The sequence below is a fragment of the Choloepus didactylus genome, chromosome 8, assembly GCF_015220235.1.
Source record: "Choloepus didactylus isolate mChoDid1 chromosome 8, mChoDid1.pri, whole genome shotgun sequence".
In the NCBI taxonomy this organism is placed as follows: Eukaryota; Metazoa; Chordata; class Mammalia; order Pilosa; family Megalonychidae; genus Choloepus; species Choloepus didactylus.
This window is the reverse complement of record NC_051314.1, coordinates 88,258,988-88,280,082: the sequence shown is the minus strand read 5'-3', so window position 1 is coordinate 88,280,082 and position 21,095 is coordinate 88,258,988. Positions and strand designations below refer to the sequence as shown.

The 21,095-nt window shown below is 44.8% G+C and overlaps 2 protein-coding genes across 5 annotated transcripts; one reads left to right on the top strand and one right to left on the bottom strand.

The window, feature by feature from the left end:
• The first annotated feature begins 235 nt into the window (after nt 1-235).
• LOC119542825 (testis-specific H1 histone) lies at nt 236-1,039 on the top strand. The gene has a single exon (XM_037847466.1). The coding sequence runs from the start codon at nt 236-238 to the stop codon at nt 1,037-1,039; it is 804 nt and encodes a 267-aa protein (XP_037703394.1).
• A 7,905-nt stretch (nt 1,040-8,944) lies between these two features.
• On the bottom strand, nt 8,945-19,329 carry ZNF641 (zinc finger protein 641). Of its 4 annotated transcripts, none has more exons than XM_037846846.1 (6): nt 19,201-19,329; nt 16,234-16,442; nt 15,538-15,629; nt 14,239-14,368; nt 13,501-13,614; nt 8,945-12,611 (listed from the first exon to the last, which is right to left on the bottom strand). In XM_037846846.1, the coding sequence occupies exons 2-6, from the start codon at nt 16,415-16,417 to the stop codon at nt 11,857-11,859; spliced, it is 1,275 nt and encodes a 424-aa protein (XP_037702774.1). In that variant the 5' UTR covers nt 16,418-16,442; nt 19,201-19,329; the 3' UTR covers nt 8,945-11,856. The 4 variants fall into 4 exon arrangements, with proteins under 4 accessions (XP_037702774.1, XP_037702776.1, XP_037702777.1 ...); XM_037846848.1 differs by lacking the exon at nt 19,201-19,329 and adding an exon at nt 18,961-19,046; XM_037846849.1 differs by lacking the exon at nt 19,201-19,329 and adding an exon at nt 18,516-18,566.
• Between the last annotated feature and the right edge of the window lie 1,766 nt (nt 19,330-21,095).

The following is a 21,095-nucleotide window of genomic DNA, read 5'->3' as shown; positions in this document are numbered from 1 at the left end:
TTAGGAGTGCACAGGAGCTGAAGATCCGGATTGCTTTAGATTGGAGAAGAAGTGGTGTATGCTTGGTTATTAAAAATGAAAATGGCCTCTACCTGGGTGGGATCTGAGGGCCCTCAAAATCTCCTCTGGGCCGGCCTTTGTGACGTGGCCCATTCAGCCTCAGCATTAGGTGAAGCTTTGGCGGGTGAGGCTCAAAGCCAGTTGCCAGCGGCCCCGCGGAGGCGGGAGCGGGGCCATGGCTGAGGCGGCGGAACCCCATGGGGAATCCCATGGCGCTGAAGTTAAAATCCAGCAGCCCGCGGAAAAACTGCTTAGGGGACAGCCGAGGCGGGGCCGGCGCTCCGTGCTCAAAGTGTCCCAGCTGCTACTCCAGGCCATCACCTCACACAGAGGGCTGACTCTGGCCGCTCTCAAGAAGGAGCTGGGAAACGCTGGCTACGAAGTGCGCAGCAAGAACTTCCGCCCGTGGGGCGAAGCGCCCCGGCCGGAGGTGAAGGGCACGCTCCTCCGGGTCAGCGGCAGCGACGCCGCCGGCTACTTCAGGGTCTGGAAGATTCCGAGGCCAAAGAAGAAGCCGGATCACCCGAGGTTTGATGAGAGACACCGCTCTTCGAGGAGGACTCGAGCGGGGACCTCGGGCCCACGGAGGCGACGCACGCGTCGTCGCAGGGCGGCCAGGAAGGCCAGAGAAGTTTGGAGGCAGAGCAGCAAGGCGGACGGGAAGACGAAGAGGGTGAGGTCAAGAGCCAGGGGCTTGGGGCGTTCCTGTACCGGAGAGGCGATGGAAGGGGGGAGATCACGGACCACCAAGGGAGAGAGCAAGCCTAGGACAAGAGAGGAGAGGAGACCGGGCCCCAGGCCAAAGGAAGAGAAGAATCAGGACGTCCAGAAACTGGTGAAACGCACCGTCCAGAAGCCAACCCCGCTTAAAGTCGATCAGACTTCTAGCGAGCAGGGGAAGACCTTGGAAATAAAGGCAGCTCGCTCAAAGGTGTCTGCCAAATCGGAATGTCCTCGGAACGCAACGGGGAATTCCTAGCGCGGGAGCTGCTAATCTCTCTCCAGGCATAGATGCCATTGCCACTGGGCTCCAAGGAGAGCAACTCTCACGTTCATTGAAATGGACAGAACTATTTACAAGATCTTTCCACTGCTTTGTGTCTGTTTTCCTGTTTGCCGTACGTGGAAGGGAAAGGGTGGGTATTGAGGTGAGACTGGGGTCTGCTGCAGGATCCAGGAAAACCCCTTTCAGAAGGAAAGAAGAAAACAGGTAGAAGAAAACGCAGCAATTTAATAGTGTCAGAAGTATCGAATTAATGTTTAACACCCTAGTAAATACAAATTGAATTCTGGGGAGGAGGGAAGGGGTGGGGGCACTGCTGGGACAAGAGTAGAAGAGACAGTCTTTAAGTTAAGTGATACCACTGATCGAAAGTGTTCTCTTCTGAAATTCCTTTTAGGAAAAACATTTTGTCTCTCAAAATTGATTGTAATGAATTTGTAGTTTTTCCCTTGATGAGTTGATAACGCATTTTAACTTAAAAAATGTGTTAATATGATAGTCTTCAGTTAAATGAGATATTGTGTGAAAGCATCTAGCTCAGGGCTTGGCACAGGGTAGGTGCTCATCACTGAGCTAAATATGTGTATAAATAATTCATGATAGGATGGGAATGTGGTAGAGCAGAAAACTATACTGAATCAGTTCTTATGAGGCCAGGATTCCTCTGACCTTACCTGAGTTATTACTCAGTCTTTCATGACTTGGTTTCCTTCTTTGTGAAAATTTGGGATTGGGCTAGGGTGATTTTAGGTGACTTAAGGTGTCAGTAAAATAAGAGGAGCTTAAGCATCATGAAATGCTTTGCTTGACAAAATTCAGTAAGGGAAATATCAATTAAGAAAGTACTAACTCCTGAGGAAAGAAACTCTGGAGATTTGAGAAATACAAGGAGATAGAGAAGACGAGATAATGAGTATGTAGGTGTTTTGCTTTTCTTAAAAAACAAAAAAACAAAACAAAAAAAACCAGCAACCATGTCTTGAGCACTGTTCCAGTTTGCTAATGCTTCTCTGAAGACAGGATGCTGGCATCTGGGGTTCCTCTATAAGGTAGCAAGGCACATGGCCATCGTCTGCTGGTCCTTCACTCCTGGGTTCCTCTCTCAACCAGCAAGGCACACAGCTGGCATCTGCTGGTCCTTTGCTCCCGGGTTTTGTCACTTTCAGCTTCTGGTTCTAGTGGCTTTCTCTCTGAGCATCTGTGGGCCCTCTCTTAGCATCTCTGAGGTGTTTCTCTCTAAAAGCTCTCTCCAAATGTCTCTGTCTTTTATCCTCTCATAGAGGACTCCAATAAAGGATTAAGACCCACCGTGAATGGGCTGGGTCACATCTCAATTGAAACAAACTAATGAAAAGGTCCCACCCACAATAGGTCTGAGCACACAAGAATGGATTAAAAGAACATGGCCTTTTCTGGGGCACATAACAGTTCCAAACTACCACAGGGACTATGTCCCAAGCGTGGAGCAAGTGTGTGGTTTCTTTTAGTTCTAAGTTCAGGGGTTAGGAACAACATGGGAGCAGTTTCTGTGCCATAGGCTATAACAGAACATGGAAATAATTCCTAAGGAAGTAAAATACCAGAGTAGCTAAGTCAGGGAAATGACAGGCTGTTTCCAGCCGAAGCCAAAGGAATAGGGAAAAGGGAATAGCTGGGAGGTGTTTCTTATTCTTAAAAAGAGGTAAGAGTGAAGGTGGGAGGTGGAAAAGTACTAGAATCACTTGGGAAGGTTTTTCAAAGTATATTGGACCAAGCTTTTTCCCAGGAGTCTGATATCTTTGGAAGGGGGAACAGGGAATGTGTATTAAAAAAAGAAGCTTAAGTCATGCTAATATTCACCCTCTCACTCCCTTAATTGAAAACAATTGCTGTAAGTCTTTGGAAAAGCTCAGTATCAGCAAAATGCTTGCAGTGTATCTCTATAGATGATTTGAACTTGGAAATTTCCCCATGCTGTAATTTAGCTATGCATTTGAATTGTCTGTGAGTGGTAGAATGCAGGAAATAGAATAAAGGAATAGGGAGTCATCTGAATAGAGGCGTAAGAAAAATCAACATTGTCTATTGAATACAATTAGGACAAAATTAATCAAATGCCCTTATGAATCGGAAAGCACCACCCTCCCCCCCAAAACAGGATGGGAAGGACACTGGTAAAGTCTTGCCAATTTGTTTTCTAGATTTCCTGGGGATCATCACCCTTCTGTTTGTATTATCATGGTTTCTTCATTTAAGCAAACTATCAAATTTGAGTGGGACCAGTGGCAAACAAGACAGACCCAGACCCTGACCTTACATAGATAACAATGTTCATTTGAGATTTTTCATTGATAAGGTTTAGGGTGGCTGTACCCCAAAGACCCAAAAACATATAAGAAATGATCTTAACTCATTGGCAAGCTGTCCAAATTTTCCAAATCATAATGCTAGTTGAGTACTTCTGGAAAGAATTCCCATAAATAGCTACCTCATCCCTAGTGTTCATTAATGACTAACTGCCTGCAAGATTCTGGATCCTGTGCTGGGCATACCACGATGGATAAAATATAATCCCCACTTTTGAGTGCTTATATCCTAGCTTGGTATTTAGGTATTAAAGTTTTTTGGCTGAGAAAATGGAGTGTCCCTGACCTCAGTTCTTTGCTTTCTTACTTTCTGCCTCAACTGCCTATTCCAGTGATGATCAGATAGTTGTAGGACTTTAGAGTTGTAATGAACTTAAAATGCCCTCTGTTTAGTCATCAAATATTGGATGGTTGTTTAAAAAATGGTTAAAAGAAATACAAATGGTCTTTAAAATATGAAAGCAGGGCAGCTTATATGAGGAATACACAACATTTTAAATCAATCAGATGGTCAAAAATCCAAATGTTGGAGAACCAACTGTCTGGTAGGGTGAGGGAAAATAGGCATTCACATACACTGCTAAGGGGAGTGTAAGTCGCTTTAACCCCTAAATGGAGGGAATCTGGCTATTGAAATTACAAATGGAAATATTCTTTGATCCAGAAAAACTTGTAGGAATTTGTCCTTTAGATATTTATACACTTCTGAAAGTGAAGTGTTGCATTAACAGAAAAGTGGAAATAACCCAAATATCATTAGGGGACCAATGAAACTGAACCTTTCATAAATGAAGTAGCATGCAGTTGTAAAAAGGGGGAGATATGTATTGTTATGAAAAGCTTCCCAAGATACAGTAAGTGCAAAAAAAATTAAGTTGGTATACTATGCTACCTTTAGGTGAAAAAAGTGGGAAAATATGAATATCTCTTTGTAATTATATAAAAAAGGGAAATATGCATATCTCTTTGGAATTGCAGAAAGAAACTCAAAGAATAAACACTCTAAATGCATATTTTGAGGGGAAGAGGAAGGGAACTGTAGGGGATAGGTAGAAGAGGACTTTGCACTATATCTTTTTTTGTGTTTGTTTTCTAAATCATTTAAATTGTAGCTTGTTCAAAATAAAAAAAAAATCTACTTAATTGTCTATTGTAGCTCTTTCATTGATAAGGTGGTTTGTGCTTTTGCATGCATGATTTCATTTCACCTTCACCTCGATCTCTTAAGATAGGTAAAAAAGGCAGCGTTTAGAAAATGTATGAGACTTTTTACTGCAAATTCAGTGCTCTCTGCACTACAGTCATAGCTGTTGAATGGGGCCTCACCATCTAATCATTGACTCCATGAGACATCTTTTTTATGTAGGCAAAGTGAGCAGTGTAGAATCCATTTCTACAGTGAGTCTTTTAATGATTTAGAGGTTTCATTGGGGTGGGGGCTGGTTCTCAAATTCTCAACCTATTTTTCAGAACATGCAAACAGCATAATGCAAACATCTCCATTTGTTAGTGGTCTCAAATTAGTGGATCCCTACTGTTCTTCTTCTGCAGAGTTGTAACACAAAAAGGATATGTGATTGGGCTGGAGATCATTCCAGCCAAAACCTAAGTATCTAGAATAGGGAGACAGGTTGTTTGGGAAATTGTTATAGGGGCACCATGTCAAAAACCAAAGAATTTGGAGAAAGGAGTAGAACTGAAGATTGAGGGGTTGCCAACATTCTTGGATGAGGCCGGGAATGGCATTGGTAGTAGGGTAAGGAGAAGCACATAGGAATTTCAATAGCCCACTTGAACTGGCTGAGAGGGGCACCCCAGTGAACAATCACAGCTGTGTTTCTTTTCTCCCTTTCTTCAATTCTTTCCTCCCTACCTTTTAGTTACGGAAAAGAATAGACTTGTCAAAAGTGCCTTGCTCAAAGTGGCTGGGAGGAACTGAGAGTAAAAGCAAAGGAAATGAGCAAACATAATACTGGAAGAGACAAAACATTCTGGCTAATGTAAAGATACCTGAGGCTTATCCTGTGGGAATCAGGCGGGAAGCTCTTTGAGGCAAATTCTATCCAGCAAGAGCAAAGCCTTTGGGTTGCAATCAGTGCCTTCAAAGCCATTCCCTCTCCTAGTCCCAGAAAAGTCCCATGCCTGTGGGCACTGGCCAGTGGTTTTCCCCAAGCCATATTTTCCACGTTTTCCCTTACAGTCATTTCCTATAGTACCCTCTCAATACCCTCTGCCAGATGCCGGTCTCTTCACCCTCGGTGGTGAATGCATCTGGCTTGACCTGGTGCCTGCCTAACTTCATCTGGGTGATAGTGGTGCCTCCTGTGGCTCCCAAGAAATCCCCAATTATTGCAAACATGCCTAGCAGGACAATTTGCAGTCACCACTGTCACCTTTAACTTGAAACTCAGTCTTGGCATTCTTAGGATCTGGCAAGAGCAGGGTCAGTACTTTCATGATCCTGAAACAGAATGTCTCAAATTTATGCCCTTGGTGCCATGCTGGCCTCACCCTAGTCCCGGCCCTGCTCAGCACCCTCCCACAGCTGTGCTTGGTGGGAGCAGACCACCGGTGGTGCTGTTGCCTCAGCTTCCCTGCTTTGGGCAGCATTTCCAGGTTGGGTTGAGTCCACAGCTGACTGGGAGGTGGTTACTCCTGCCCATCCCACCCTAATTGGGCAGGACACCAGGAGGGAGGTGGGTATGGCAGGGTGTTTTGGGAGGTGTGGTGGTGAGAGTGCCTGCTCATGGCTCTGCAACTTCCCCCAAAGCTTGGTGTACCCCACTCTGTTGCAGTCTTTTTTTTAGGAGAGAGGAATGGGGAATGGAGGGGCGGACCAAGAGAGGAAATCAGTGACACAGCCAACATGTCTTTTATTCAACTGGCAAAGACCATAAGGAGCATATTATAGATCCCTAAGGATATAAAGTAAGGTCCTCCATTGGGTAACCCAAAGGAGGTACAGAGACGCATCAGATTTGAAGGGCCAGTGTTGGGATGGATCACAATTGGCATATACCCCCAGAGAGGGCACCTTGGCATGCAGTGGCATGAGGTGTGGCAGGGGAGGGCTCCACTGAGGAATACACTGAAAACAGGGACCCTGTACACACTGGATACCCCAGGCCTGGAATAGCCAGCACCTGGCACGTGGTAAGTATGCCAAAAATTGCTTGTAGAATTGTGACTGTGTTTATTTTCAGGAGCCACAAGAAACAAATGGGGCAGAGTAAACCAAAATGACAAAAAATGGAAAGCAATTTTTGAAGCTACATCACAGAAGAGCTTCTGGAGAATGGAGTAAAGGGTTGGGATTTGGCAGTACGGTTCATACCAGTGAACTTCACCAGGTCCAAATGTGAGCTGTGTGTTATGAGAGAAAGAGATGAAGAGATGGTGGCTGAGCTGCTATAGCCAAGGCAAGAATTAGAGGGATGAGAGTGGAAGTCTGAGAATGACCCCTGCTTAGTGGGCTTAGAGTAGATAGAAAAGAAACTGTGTAACAGGCAGAGGAACAGTTGGTGGGCTCAGTGGAATGGAACTTGCTAAAAGCTTGAAGAGAAACTATGATGGAGGACAAGGATTGGGGAGAACAAATGCCCTTTGGGAATGCAGCATTCCCAAGAAAAGCAAAACAAAAACCACCAAACCAAATCAAACTGTAAGAGAAGTGAGAGTGCAGAGTGGAGGAAGAGCACTGTCTTTTGAGCAAATGGAGGCAGTGACAGGAAAGAGAAAGCAAGCATGAGGCCTGGTGTGGAAGAAAGCAGCCAAGTTTCCCTCTGCCCTGGGGGAGAGGGGCTGAACATCTCTTCCAAAAAGGTTTAGGTTCCCACTAACTTTTTTGATCTTTGAGAGCCTGACAGGGGTGGCAGTTTTGCAACTGTCAGCTGAGTTCTGTCACTGTGGGGGTGCATGGAAGAGGAGCTGGAGGAGGTGACATGGTCCTCCAAGACTGAAACTTTCTTGCTATTTGAATGGGACACAATCTTCAAATTAGGATAATGCATTTTTTTATGTGGGTGCCGTGGCTTAATTGGTTACAACCTCTATCTTGTAAATGGTCTGCGTCATACCTTACTAGATGGGCCTTGTTCTCTTTTGCACCCCAAGTGCACTCTGATGCTCCTGCTGACCTTGTCCATAGGGTAGGCCAAATCATGGTAAGGGAGCCCCTTATTAGTCTCCAATCCTATTGTGAGGTTGGAAAATGGGTCCTTAACAGCTTGGCACAGATGGCCTTACTCGCTGCCTCTGTGCTGAATGCCTACCACTCTTCCTCCAAGGCAACTTATTAAAAGGCATAGAAAAGGACCAGATAACTAGCAAAGGAGGGCCATTTCTTTGGCCAACTTTTCAGTTATACGTTGCATTTATTTCCCTTCTTTGGGGTGTTCTCTCCTTTCTGCACTTTCAGATTTCTGGACCCTTAGTATCTTTAGTGCCCATTTTGGAAGATCCAGGTCCAACCAACCAAGGGAACTTGGTAGTTGTCTTATCAGTCTCTAAAATTGATGGCTGACTATAGTCCTTTCATTGATTCAAGTGTTGGGGAAGACCCTGGGACTCAAGGGGAACAGAACTGAGCAGCTACAAGCCTAGTGAGGGTGCAGAAAATAAACTTGACAACAGAGATGTGAAGATACCCTGTTCTTCCCCATCTGAAGAGGGTAAGGGACCACTGCTTGAAATGGAACTTGAGTTCCCTAACCAGTGATCCTCAAACTTTAGCATATATCAGCTATTCTAGAGGGTGTGTTAAAACACTGATTGCTGGGCTCCACCCCCAGAGTTTCTGATTCTGTAGGTCAAGATAGGGCCTGAGGATTTGCATTTCTAACCAGCGATGCTATTATTGCTGATCTGGGGACCACATTTTGAGAAGCTACTGTGGCCCAGTGCGGCATTCTGGGGAATAAAAGGACATTTTCTCAGCTCAGGCTCCCTAACGGATCTAGGGGAATAGCTTTCTCTTTTCTGTTGTTATTGCCCAGCCCTGCTCCCATTCATTGCACCTATCTGAACAGGGATGGAAAGAACTTGTCTTCTGGCCCCTCTGGATCTGAACCAAGACTCAAGTTGCCCTTGGTTTGATGGCAGTAATGCTAGAAAGGGAGAGATTTTGTCTCAGTTATCACCCTTTTAGCTCCCTGACATTGCTTTAACAAGAGAAAAGCTCTTCGTTCCACAGTTAGAACTAAGGCTTAAAATGTAAACAGCTCTTTAGGTTATATTTTCCTATGTAAGAGATTCTTTGTAGAGATACTTTTACAAGGTGGAAAGGGAGATACTTGGGCCCTGATTAGGGTAGAGGCACTGCTACCCTATTCTACCCTTTCCTAGAGGGAGGGTAGAGAGAAAAAGGAGGCAGGTTCCTGAAGTTGGCCTTCTCTATTTTACATTTTGCTGAGGGAGAACACAGATGCTTTTTATTTAAAGGAGTTAGGTTGGATATGTGGCAGAAGGGAGTGGGAGAGAGACGAGCATTTGAGGCTGATTCCCAATAGGGAAAAGCATTCAAATCTATTCACCCATCTGATGGCTGTTGCTTGTTTTATTTTTCATCCAAGAGGAGGTGGCATAGACCGAGGTAGAGAAGAGAATGGTACATCAGAAATGACCCAAAGTGTTGCCCCTTCAGCAGAGGCCTTTAGAATCCATGAAATCTTTCAGGTGAGTGTTATGACTGTCTGCACCTATGCTTTGGGGGCTTCATTTTCTATCTTTGCTATTACCAAAAAAGGTTAAAAGGCTGGAGCTTAACATGTGGCTATTAGGAGGCATGATGTCATACCTCCAGTCTAGAAGAACCCTATGTACTGCCCTTTGGGTGTAAGGAATGCCGTCTTGCACAGGTATTTAAAACAAGGTTTATGAGGAGCTAGGTTTCTCAGCATGTCAGATCTTTTTTAAGACATAGAATATAAGCAGTAACCTTGTAGTCATTAAAGAACAGATGCTATCTTTATACCCTACTGCCTCTGGTATTTTAGTTCTTACAATAGTTAGTGATCTTTGCTCTGTAATTCTTGACACAAATGCATAATGACCATATTGGCCAGGGTAACGCCCTTTCTTTGACTCCCGTTCAGCAGTTCCAAGGATAGGCTCTGAATCTGCTAAAACAAATGTATTTACAGAACTAAGTGAACTGTAAATGTCCATTTTTCTCAAATGTGAGTTTTTGTTTTCAACAGATTCTCAGAATGGTCTGTGATCCAAAACAGGTGTTAAACATTTGCTTACACAGAGCTGATATGCAGTAAAAATTGAGACAAAGTGGAAGTGTAAAGAAAATGGTATAGTCCACTTTCACCACTGGAGCCCAATACTTTACTGTTCCTTGGGGCATCTTTTAATACTGATCCTAAAAATGGTCGTGTTTCCGAGGACAGAGGACAAGGCTTGCCTAAAAAAGGCTGGCCATTTTGCTCTATTCATGGGAACACATGCAAGGGAAATGCATTCCAAGCAAAGGAAGCAGCAGAAGGGAGGTGGGGGCAGACAGAATTGCCCAAGTCACATCCACTCCAAGAAGCCCAGTCAGCAAAATGACCCTATTTCCAGGTTCATTTGGGTCCGGGACTGTAGAAACTGTGATTCACCTCTTTTTTCCTATGCAAATGGGGCAGTCATTAAACTAGATGGTTACAGTGTACCTCTTCTTTCCTCTCTGGTTAATTTAACCAACTGTGGCTGAAAAATAAGTGTCTTAGGGAAAAACCAGAATTTAAGCATTACAGAAAAAATATCTCACTTTCATCCTCTTTGTTTCTCTCCCTCCCTAACCCCAAACTGCTCTTATATGTTACAAGATAACTTTTAAGTTATAAGATTGGTATTAACACAATCACCAATAAAGAGAAACAATGACCAACTCATCAACTAACAGATGCTAGAATGCTTATGCAAGTACTGGAGTTAAAAGTCTTAGAGGGAAAAGCTAAGCAAGAGGCATTTCCCCTAAAGTTTTGTTTTTGGGAGAATGAGATCCTCAAGATGAATCTGTCCCCTTGACAAGATAATCAAAGTCAAAGAAGAGTGTTGACAACAGTTTGCAAGTGCCCTGATCCCTGTCTTAACTGCCAAGCACTTACACACAACACAACAAAAAAACTCCCTCAGTACATAGCTTGTATATGTATGTTGCCTGAAATCAACAAGAAACAGCTCACTTCAGTGAAGATCTTTCTTCCTCTTTCCTCCCAGCCAAGAACAAACTGGGTCCAGAGATTTGGACCCAGATATGTACATATATCCACAGGTATGTCTTGCTCTCAGTGATGCTTGGGAAGCTTTATCCCTCAACTCCACAACTTAGCTCATCACTTAATCCCTTCCACTCGGGCTCCCTTAGTCACCCAGATTACTTCCTATCTTGAAGCAAAACAAATAAAAAATTCCATACAATCCCCACTACCCTCATCCCTAGAACACAGACCCCAGAAAACCTAGCTTGTGCAGTTTGCACTTAGCATGCTCTCTTCAAAAACCCTGCACACAGATACACATAGACACATAAAGACACAGTCAAGAGTAGAGGGGTCTGTTCAAGGGGATAAAGTTTTTCCTTTCTTCTTCTGTGTGGGCCTGGATTACTTGCAGGTATAAGGTTCATCTCTTAGCATTGTAGTGTGATCTTGCAGCTGGATATACGTATGTACAGGATGAAGGCAATAGGGATAAGGGGGTGGAGAGATTAATCTTTCTATTTTTCAGTAGGTGGAGATGAGAGCTGTGGCTGTATATATGGGTGATGTGAGTAAGGGGGACTGACACAAACAGGCATGAGCTCTGGCCACCAGCTTTCATCTGGATAAATCAAGGGGGCTCTGGGTGCCTGATCACTATCTATCTCTTTCCTCTTCCTCTCCTGTTTCCTCATTATTCTCTAACCCGATGTTCACCAAAGTGTGTTGGATGGAGTCACCAGTTCTATGGGATGGGAAAGAGAAAGGATACTGAGGCCAAATAAATTTAGGAAACAATGTATAAAAGAGGTTTAACAGTTCGCTCTGCTGCAGAAGTTTTCAGAGTCTTTAATATGCTAATATGCTCTTTCTCTATATGTGTATATATAGAAATATAGTAGTTATAATATACAAGGATGATACTCAGTATTTAACAACTAGTACGGCATGGGCTCCAACTAATCAGAATGGACCTCAGCCATAAACTGCTGGTACCACTGTACCTTTGAGAAAGGGCTCAGGTTAAATATCAGCCCATGTAGTATGCATTGTTTCCCAAAAGTTTTTGCCCAAAGAATCCTATTTTGTGTGGTGTCTCACAGAAATGGTCAGAAATGCTCTGGCCAATGCTGGAACCTCATCTTTCTAGGGATGGGACCAGAGTTCATGATTCTGGCCATTGGGTATGGGAGAGGAGCAGCCCTGGAAGAGACTCCTGGTAGCACCAACTGATAGGCTTGACCACAGCTGAAACATTTCAAAAGACAGATGTTCCTCTATCCCAGCTGCTCCGGGAACTTTGTCCCTGGTGGGTCAGCAGGTGCCTGTCCAGGTGATGTTTGCGGCCAAAGCTCTTTTCACAGCGCGGGCACTTGAAGGGCTTCTCCCCAGTGTGGGTCAGCCAGTGTCTCACCAGGTGGTGCCTGCGACCAAAGCTCTTCCCACACTCAGTGCACACGTGGCACTTTGGCACTGGTGGGGTGCGCTGCCGTTTCCTAGTCCCAGGGCTCTCCCCAGCCTCTTGGGGCTTACAGGATTTGCCTTCTGCGTGCACTCTCTGGTGACTGGCCAGATGGGAGTTGCATCGGAAATTCTTGCCACACTCAGAGCACCTGCTTGGCTTGTCATGCAGGTGGGTTTTCTGATGCCGGATCAGGTGATGTCTTCGCCCAAAGCTCTTCTCACACTTAAGGCAGCTGTAAGGCCTCTCCCCAGTGTGGGTTTGCTGATGCCTGGCAAGGTGGGAGCCCCACACAAACTGTTTACCACATTGAGGGCATGTGTGGGGTCTTAATAGGGAATCCATTTCTGTGTTACACAGAAGGTTTGAGAAACTATCTTCTTGAAGAAAAGGTGGGCCTAGAAGCATTCCTCTGGAGCTCCTAGGCATGGAATCCCAGCTCTCTTCCTGCTCTGGGTTCCAAAGAACAGTATCTTCAGACACACTGGATAACATTCTGGGAGGTTCTGCTTCTAGTTCAGGAGTGTCTCCCTCGTGTTCACTTCCATCTCCTATGGAGAAGGGAAAATACGACCTCAAGAGGGGAGTCATGAGAGTACCCCAGGACCCAAGTCACAGATGCGGCTGTATGATGCCTGTTAGGACCCAAGCCTCACTCCAGCAGGGCTGAGAAAATACATTATAATGTTGTATTTGATGGTACAATAGGTATAGAGGCTCAGGAGGCAGATTAACCAAGTTGGAATCTCAGCTCTCAACTTCTCTAAGCCTCCATTTCTTCTTCTGTTGACACTTCTCTCAAGGTTGTTATAGGATAGATAGTGCAGTATGTGCTGCACAGTAAGCACTAAGTAAATAGTATATGCTATGTTATTATTATTTATTTATTACTATTATTTATTTACTATATTCATTACAATGAATCACCATCTTTCTGCCTAAACAGGAAGATAAAGAGGGTTAAGGAATGTGCTGTGATCTTCACAAGCTGAGTGACCTAGTATTGCTGTCAGCAGTATTAGAGATATTGTAGAAGGAATCCCTGCAGTGGGTGGGAGGTTGAACAGCAACAATAATAAGAATGACAACAACGATAACAACGAACATTTATTAAGTGCTCAGTATGTGCTTGGTTTTGTTATACTGTCCTAATATGTTAACACGTGCCATTCTCATAATAACTAACAGATGAGGAAACCAAAGAGGGGTTAATTACTTTTCCAAGGACCCACAGCTATGGCCAAGGATTCAAATCCACAAAGTCTGGCTCCAGAGCCTACCCTCTAAACCATTCTGCTATGCTGCCTTGTGTTTGAAGACAAAGATCTCTAAACCTCTCAGCTCTATAACTCTCTGAGGCAGCAGAGGGAACAGAAGGACATGGAATGATGTTCTGAGAGAGGTGAAGGCAGTGGCTGGAAGTCTACACCAGGTCCTTACCTGTATATGTGACTCTCAGGATGTCCCTCTCTTCCAAATCCTGGCGGTCAGGGACCCATTGTTCTTCCCCACCTTCTAGTTGAGAAAGCATATCCAGTTTGGGAATTGGAAATCCTGTCCACGGGAAAGAAACATAGAGATGTCAGTTAGTTCCACAGTAATTCTATATTTCTGAAAAAAAGCTGTTTCCTAGATTATGCCATGGAACTCTAGATAAAAGAAGGGCAGATACAGGCCTTTTTGTTTTCCCCGTTTGTATTAAGTCCCTCTTCTTTCACCTAGAAAATCACATTCTCCTCCCCATTGAGTCTGTCCTCTTCCACTCAAATACTTTCAGCCCAACTTTCTTTTCTGGTCATAACTTCACTTGATTAGCCCTACTACAGTCATTCCCCCTTCACACCTCCATTTCCCCCAACATGGTTCCTGAGTTTCTGAGGACCTACTTCAATCTCACAGACATCCCTCTCTCTGCTTTGTAAGAATTTCCCAATTCCCAAACAAGAAGAGCCTGAAGTTCTTTTCATCACAATTCACAATTATTTTGCAGCTGCTTTTAAAAATGATGCCTCACTGCCATTCTCTCTGGATTAGCCCCAGTGTTCTTTCTCTGGTGCAAATCCAGAAAGGTTTCCTGCCAAGGACAGAACCTGAGACAGACACTACAACAGCCCTGGAACAGATGGCTCCATCCTCCCAGAGTGCAATCTTTTAGTGGCTGGGGAAGGTCATGCTTACTCAGAGAGACCACTATCCCACAGTTTTCCTGCATGACATATTCTCCATAAAAGTCTGTCTGAGAGGGGTCCAGGCTCCGCCACTCCTCCTGAGAGAAGCACAGCGACACATCCTTGATGGTTACCAGGCCCTGAAACAAAACGTGGCATCTTCTGTCAGCAGCTGATCCCTAAGGAAAATGTGATTGTGGTATAAAAGGCCAACGTAGTAGAGAGAGAGGGCAAGAGAGGATCTAGGAAAGGAAATGCCCCAAGGTCCCTGGGCAGGGCACACAGTTTTGGTAAAGGGGGAAATAAGGAGAGGGGTAGAGGTAGATGGTCAGGGAAAGACTGAAGATAATGTCTCTAGAGGATTTTCCCAAGTGGGACCATGAGAAATCAGAGGCACCACCAACTCATTGCTCCCTCTGTTTAACTACAGGTGTCAGGCTAGTCTCTTCTCACCTGCCTTACTCTTTTTATTGCAGAAACTCCATACCATCTCCTCCTTCCTCTTCTTGACCTCTCTGTTTCCATCAGCACAAAATGATGCAGATAAAACATTCTCTTTTGCCTCTAATGTCATGCCATGCCATATCTTTATCTTTTGAGGCTGTATAGTACGGTAGTTAGGAGCTTAGATTCTATAGCCACATGATTCCTAATCCTACCACTTACAAGCAATATGACCTGACACAAGTGCCTTAATCTCTCCCTGCTCCAATTGTCTCATCTGTAAAATGGGGATAATTGAGTTTCTCTCAGGATTAAGGGAGCTAGTATATGTAAAGCCCTCAGAGAACAGCATATACGGTAAACACTCTGCGAGTGTAGCTAGTTATTACTATCACTATCCTTCCTTGGCTCTCCCATTGCTTTCTGAATAGAAAGACATTTTCTCTCTCTACCTTTCCCCATCTGCATATCTCTTTTTCTTCTCTTCTTTTCTATAAGCACTTCATCATCCACACAATCGTGTCCACTTTATGTTCTTCCAAGCCCCCTTCTGTTCCCCTTTCCTAATCTTTCCACATTCATTTCTTAAAGGAAGTTAATTAATGGGCTTAAAATGGCCCCCATGGATAGCACAGCCATCCATTAACAAACCCTAACCGCCAAGGAATTCTCCTCTTCTTGTTATGCTTCCATTCATATTTCCAAGGGTATTATGAGCCCCAAGGCAGGGATAGAATCTGCTCAGTTATAGGATGAACATATCATTAGGGATCATATGAAATAACAAATAAATGGGATGATAATAAAGGTATAGAAAGGCAGCAGTGATGAGGCCCTGGGAGAGGCCAAGGAAAGCACAGCCCACCTGTGATCCGGCTGCAAGAAGTGCAGCTGCCATCTCCCAGTCTCCGGTGCTCCCCTCCTGAGGAATGGCAGGAACCCAGGGAGCAGACTGAGCTGGTGAGGGGAGAGAAGTCATTAGAGATGAACCATTCACCCTTGCCCCCTGAGAGCCTGGGCCCCATTTTAGAGGGGTCTATTAAGGGTCACAGCTTCTCTAATATTTATGCTAGTTGACAACACTCAAGAACATAAATGTAGATGAGGAGGCCTTCACTCAAAATGTTCTGTAAGGGCATTGGGTGGCTTTAGTAGTGCTTTATGTCATCCATCTCTACTAGCCATGCTGTGGTTTGAATTTCTATATTTGAATGTAATTTTCACCTAGTAAAATGCACCTTATTGTGTGTGTTCTCCAACAGTAATCAGTGTTGCCATCCCTTCCTTTTCTCCCACATTCACTACCACTAACCTATGCCCTTTTAGTGTGTGGAGAGAGAGATTATGCAAGGAGTGAGGAGAAGCCCAGTCACATGGTTTGGAGAATTTAGAAGCTCCTTCTGTTCCTGTGATTATGGCCTAGGAAGAATTAACTAGTCCTGGTATTGGTTATGCTGTTTGGTCCATGGTAATTTGTTTTTTTTTTAACTCTACATTTTGAACAGAGATTGGGAGACTACTGTCTGCATTGTGCTTCCCACAATACCCTAAGGGCTCTCACCCTTCTCCTGAAGGGACTGTGGCTCCTCTTCAAGGTCACAGCACAGGTGCTCCAGTGGCCCTGGCGCTGTTCTCCATGGCCCTTCTTCCTGGCTTCCCCTTTCCACCTGGGGCTCGGCTCCATCCAGCTGGACATTCATTGACTCCCATCCTGCCCCCAGGGCTGCTGTCTGTTCTGAAAGCATTTTTGCTGCAAACCCAAATTGTGACCTGAAACAAAGTTGTATCAGCTGTGCTCATGAAAATGGAAAGGGGTGGTATTTCTAAGGGAGTTATGGAGAACAGCCCCAGGGATAAAAAATGAAACTGAATAGGAGGAGCTTGATGGAAAATGAACTTAAAAGCTTGGTGTATTTCAATCAACTGCGCCTGACATCAGGCTTCTTGGAGGAATTAAGACATTGGCAGATGCTACCTAGCAAAGGCACTAACTGTTATTTTGGGGACCTCTTGACAGACAGTAACCCTGAAGGCTAAAAGAAGTTCATTTTTATTTTTTTTAAAGAACAATCCTGAAAATTAAAAAGATATCCATTTAATTTCAATGACTGAAAATACAAGAAAAGTAACCAGTCTGGAAACATGCAAGAAGGAATGCACACAGACTTGCACTCAACAAAGATGGATGTAGTCACACATAAGATTTTCTACAACACATCCCATTCTCAACAACTAGATTAGAATGGAATTATTGCTATAGGTAGAAGTTCCAGGCAAAGAGTTTAGGTGTGTCATGAGTACACATCTCTTTCATGAGGTTGTACCAAATGGTGCCTCACCTAGGACAAGCCTCAGTAAAGAGATACATGTATTTTACCATTATGCAGAAAAATAAGAACTGGTAGTAAATATGGTAGAAAGACCAATAACTTGGAGAGTTTCCAAAAGATTCCAAAGCAACCCCAACAGATAAGGCAAAGTGTTGGTCAGTGAGGAACTGATATTTAATTGGGAAAAGCAGTAAGAACAAAAATGGTTTGAACCAGAGATGGAAAAAGAAGCAGGGCTGCTAAAATAACCCTGGGGTGAACTAATGACTCTGTGATTTGAGACACAGGAATGAACCTGTCTGTTTGGCAGGCACCGTCAGAGCTCACTAGAAAAACATATTCAGTTTTAAAGAAGGCTGTGGAGAAGCCAGAGTGTGTTCAGAGGAAGAAACAGAAGTGAAGAAAGGGATGAGAGATAGGACCATTGGGGAAAAGTTAAAAATGATGAACGTAATTTTCTTTTCTTAGAGAAGGCTGATGAATAAGAAGAGAGGAGTTTTTATCTTTATATAGAACAAACAGGAGAAATGGGATTTGATTAAACCAGAAGAGATTTAGGTTAGATTAAAAAAAAATTCTGAACAATAATCTTGCAGTACACAGGACCAGGTTGTGGGCTCTTTTTTTCTCTGGACAATTTAAGAGCAGGACATGCCCTACTTTGTGTTGTGATAGGGACCTCCCTGCCTTATGGTTGAAATATACTCTATAAGACTGCACAGAATTCCTTCCTGCTTGGCAACATCATGCTTTTTATGATTCTTTTTCAATATCAGTTAGAGCCAGTGAAAGGCTTCCAAGAACAGTCTAGAACCTTGGTTAACTATCTGGGTCCACTCTTTTTTTTTTTTATTTTTATTTTTTCAGGTCCACTCTTGAACAAACATCCATCCAACAAAATTTGCAAGAACCCAGAAGCCAGGATAGACAATGACATATCACAATTGTTTATTTTCTTCCCTATTTGTCTCTGTCAAAAGAGGTAGGTAGGAACCTTAAACCCACTCACAGCAAGAACAAATTTTCCTTTCATCTCAGAAGTCCAAAGATGTCTCAGGGCCTCATGGGAGCATCCTGGACTGATTCCCAGCTTAGGAGAAACCTCCTTTCTCAGAGACTTCTCGTGAGAAAGGAAAATTCCTGATAAAGCAATAACAGGAAACTCCTATCTTAGCTCTTTCAGCCCTTGCATTCTCTTTACTTCTAACACACTGGGCACCAATTTCCCTTCTTCACCTAAAGTCTTCCTTATAACCTAGTTCTCTTGGCCTATCTTCCTCCACAGCTTTAACTCTAGCTAAATAGCTGGACACTGGTCTCAAACCTGATTCACAAGCAGCAGAGTCCCTTGATGGGAAGCCTCTTTTGGGAGAGCCTATTGGGTGCTGTGAGCTTCTCCAGATCACTGACAGAAAACCTGTGACAGTGCTGGCAAAAATCTCAGCAAAGGAGAGGGTGGGTTCCTGTTCCCAGGCTACATTTCCTAAGATGTCAACTGTGTCAGAGCTAGCACCTGAGCAGTTAAGTTGGCAGCCCTAAACTGGGTCTCCTGGTTTCCAGATGATTCCATGCCTACTGGGGTCTGGGTTCTAGGGCTTCCATCTTCCTCTTTTCCTCATATATCTGGGTGACAAGGCACCTGCAGAAGGAAGCTGTTGCAGCCAGTGCTGTTGGACAGAGGAAGGGCCATGTTACCAAAATGAGTAGTCCAAGGACACAGGGACTGAGTCTGGCTCTGTCAGAGTACACTGGCCCCTGACCGGGGTGGGGCGTGGGCGGGGCAGAAGCCAGTTCCAGAGTAAGGTTGCTTCTTCCCTCTTCTCACAGTGCCCCAGGAGAGGGTCGGATTTCAGAGAATCCGAGAGAGCCTGAACTGGAGCAGGGGAAGTGAGGTCAGAAAACAGGTTTCCCGAGAACAGGGGCATGAGCAAGTGAAGAGAAAGGGAGCCATGGGTAACCTGTGCGCGAGTGACAGCAGCGGGAACCCGCAGGGCCTGACGGCGACGATGGGGACGGGGAAGTCGGGGCGAGGGGCGGACACAGAATGTCAGTGGGGCCGCTCCCCGGAGAAAGACAGCGACCCGGGGCCGCGTCGATCCTCCCCCCGCCCCCATGGGTGACCGGGCCCCCACCGCCGCCCCGGGAAGCCAGGCGTCCCTCCCTCCAGCCGCGGCTCCCTCCGGCGCGGCCCCACTCACCCCCGGTCTGCTTGGCCTGCGGCCCGGTGCCTCCCTCCCGGGCGCCGCCTGCCCCTCCCCTCCGCCCTGCGCTCGCGTTTCGGAGCCGGCGGCCGGCGGAGCCAGGGACAGGCGGTGACGGTGGCCCGGCGGGCGCGGACGGGGCGGGCACAGGAAATCTCCGCCCGCTTCCGGGGCTCGGCGGCGGCGGCGGCGGCGGGGGTGGGGACGAGGGCGAAGGCGGGGGTGGGCTGGCAGCTCTGGGGTCGAAGCCAGCCGGGCGCAGCCATGGCCGGCTGATCCCCCTCTTCAGGCGACCGCTGCCCTAGGGACGCCGCGAGCTGTAGCCGGACTGCCGGGCTAAGCAGGGGAGGAGGAGCTGGCGGGGCGGCCGGTGCCCGGGTCCCCGCCTGCCACGGCCGCTTGCTCGCAGCCGCTCCCTGACTGGCCATTTCCGCCCCTGCCACTCGGCCTCCCGCGGGGTTCGTTGCACAGGGGATCATTAATTACCTCGACATTTAATAACTGCCCATTATGGGCCAGACAGTCGCTGAGAGAGCGATTTCACGAGACAAGTTTGGAATTCCTCAAGGAGCGTACCCTCTAGTATGGAGATAAAACAAATCATAAGGCAAGGCTTCAAGACAGCGAGGATAAAAAGCTTAAGAGAGCATTTGAGGAGTCATTAATTCTGAATGAGGGACAGTCGTGTTGACTTCACTTAGGCAGTGACAGCTGAAATAGGCCTTACAGCTGCGCTGTCCATTTCAGGAGCCACTAGCCACATTATTTCCTGAGCTCTTGAAATGTGGCTAATTCAAATTGGGATGTGCTGTGAGCATGAAATGCACACCAGATTCAGAAGACAAAAAAAAAAAAAAAAAAAGCTCATTAGCAATATTTTGGATATATGGGGTTAAATAACATATATAATTAAAATTAATTTCACCTCCTTTTTACTATTTTTTAATTTGGCTGCTAGAAAACTTTAAATTACATATGTGACTTCTATTATATACTTCTATTTGATGGTATCACCTTGAAAGACTAAGATGAATTTGCCCGGAAAAGATGCAAAGGGCCTACCAAACAGCGAATGAGCATATTATTTATATGCTTATTTATATTTATAATCTGTATATAGTACATAAATCACGTTCACATTCATTATTTCAGCATCACAACAATTCTGTAAAACTTAATTTTTTTTTTTTTTTTAATTTTTTTTTTCATTTTTATTGAGATTGTTCAGATACCATACAATTATCCAAAGATCCAAAGTGTACAATCACTTGCCCCTGGGTGCCCTCATACAGCTGTGCATCCATCACACTTAATTTTTGTTCAATTTTTAGAAACTTTTCATTACTCTAGACAAGAAATAAAGTGAAAGATGAAAAAAGAAAAGAAAGAAAAGGAAACTCTAAACCTCCCCTATCCCTAACCAACCCCCCGCAATTGTTGACTCCTAGCATTGAAATAGTACGTTTGTTACTGTTTATGAAAAAATGTTGAAATACTACTAACTGTAGTATATAGTTTGTAATAGGTATATAGTTCTTCCCTATATGCCCCTCTATTATTAACTTCTAATTGTATTGCATACATTTGTTCTGGTTCATGAAGTGATTTCTAGTATTTGTACAGTTGATCATGGACATTGCCCGCCATAGGATTCAGTTTTATACATTTCCATCTTTTGACCTCCAACTCTCCTTCTGGTGACACATATGACTCTGAGCTTCCCCTTTCCACCTCATTCACACACCATTCGGCGCTGTTAGTTATTCTCACATCTTGCTACCAACACCCCTGTTCATTTCCAAACATTTAAGTTCATCCTAATTGAACATTCTGCTCATACTAAGCAAGAGCATCTACATTTCTTCCACAAGGCAGGAGGGAGAGTCAAAGAA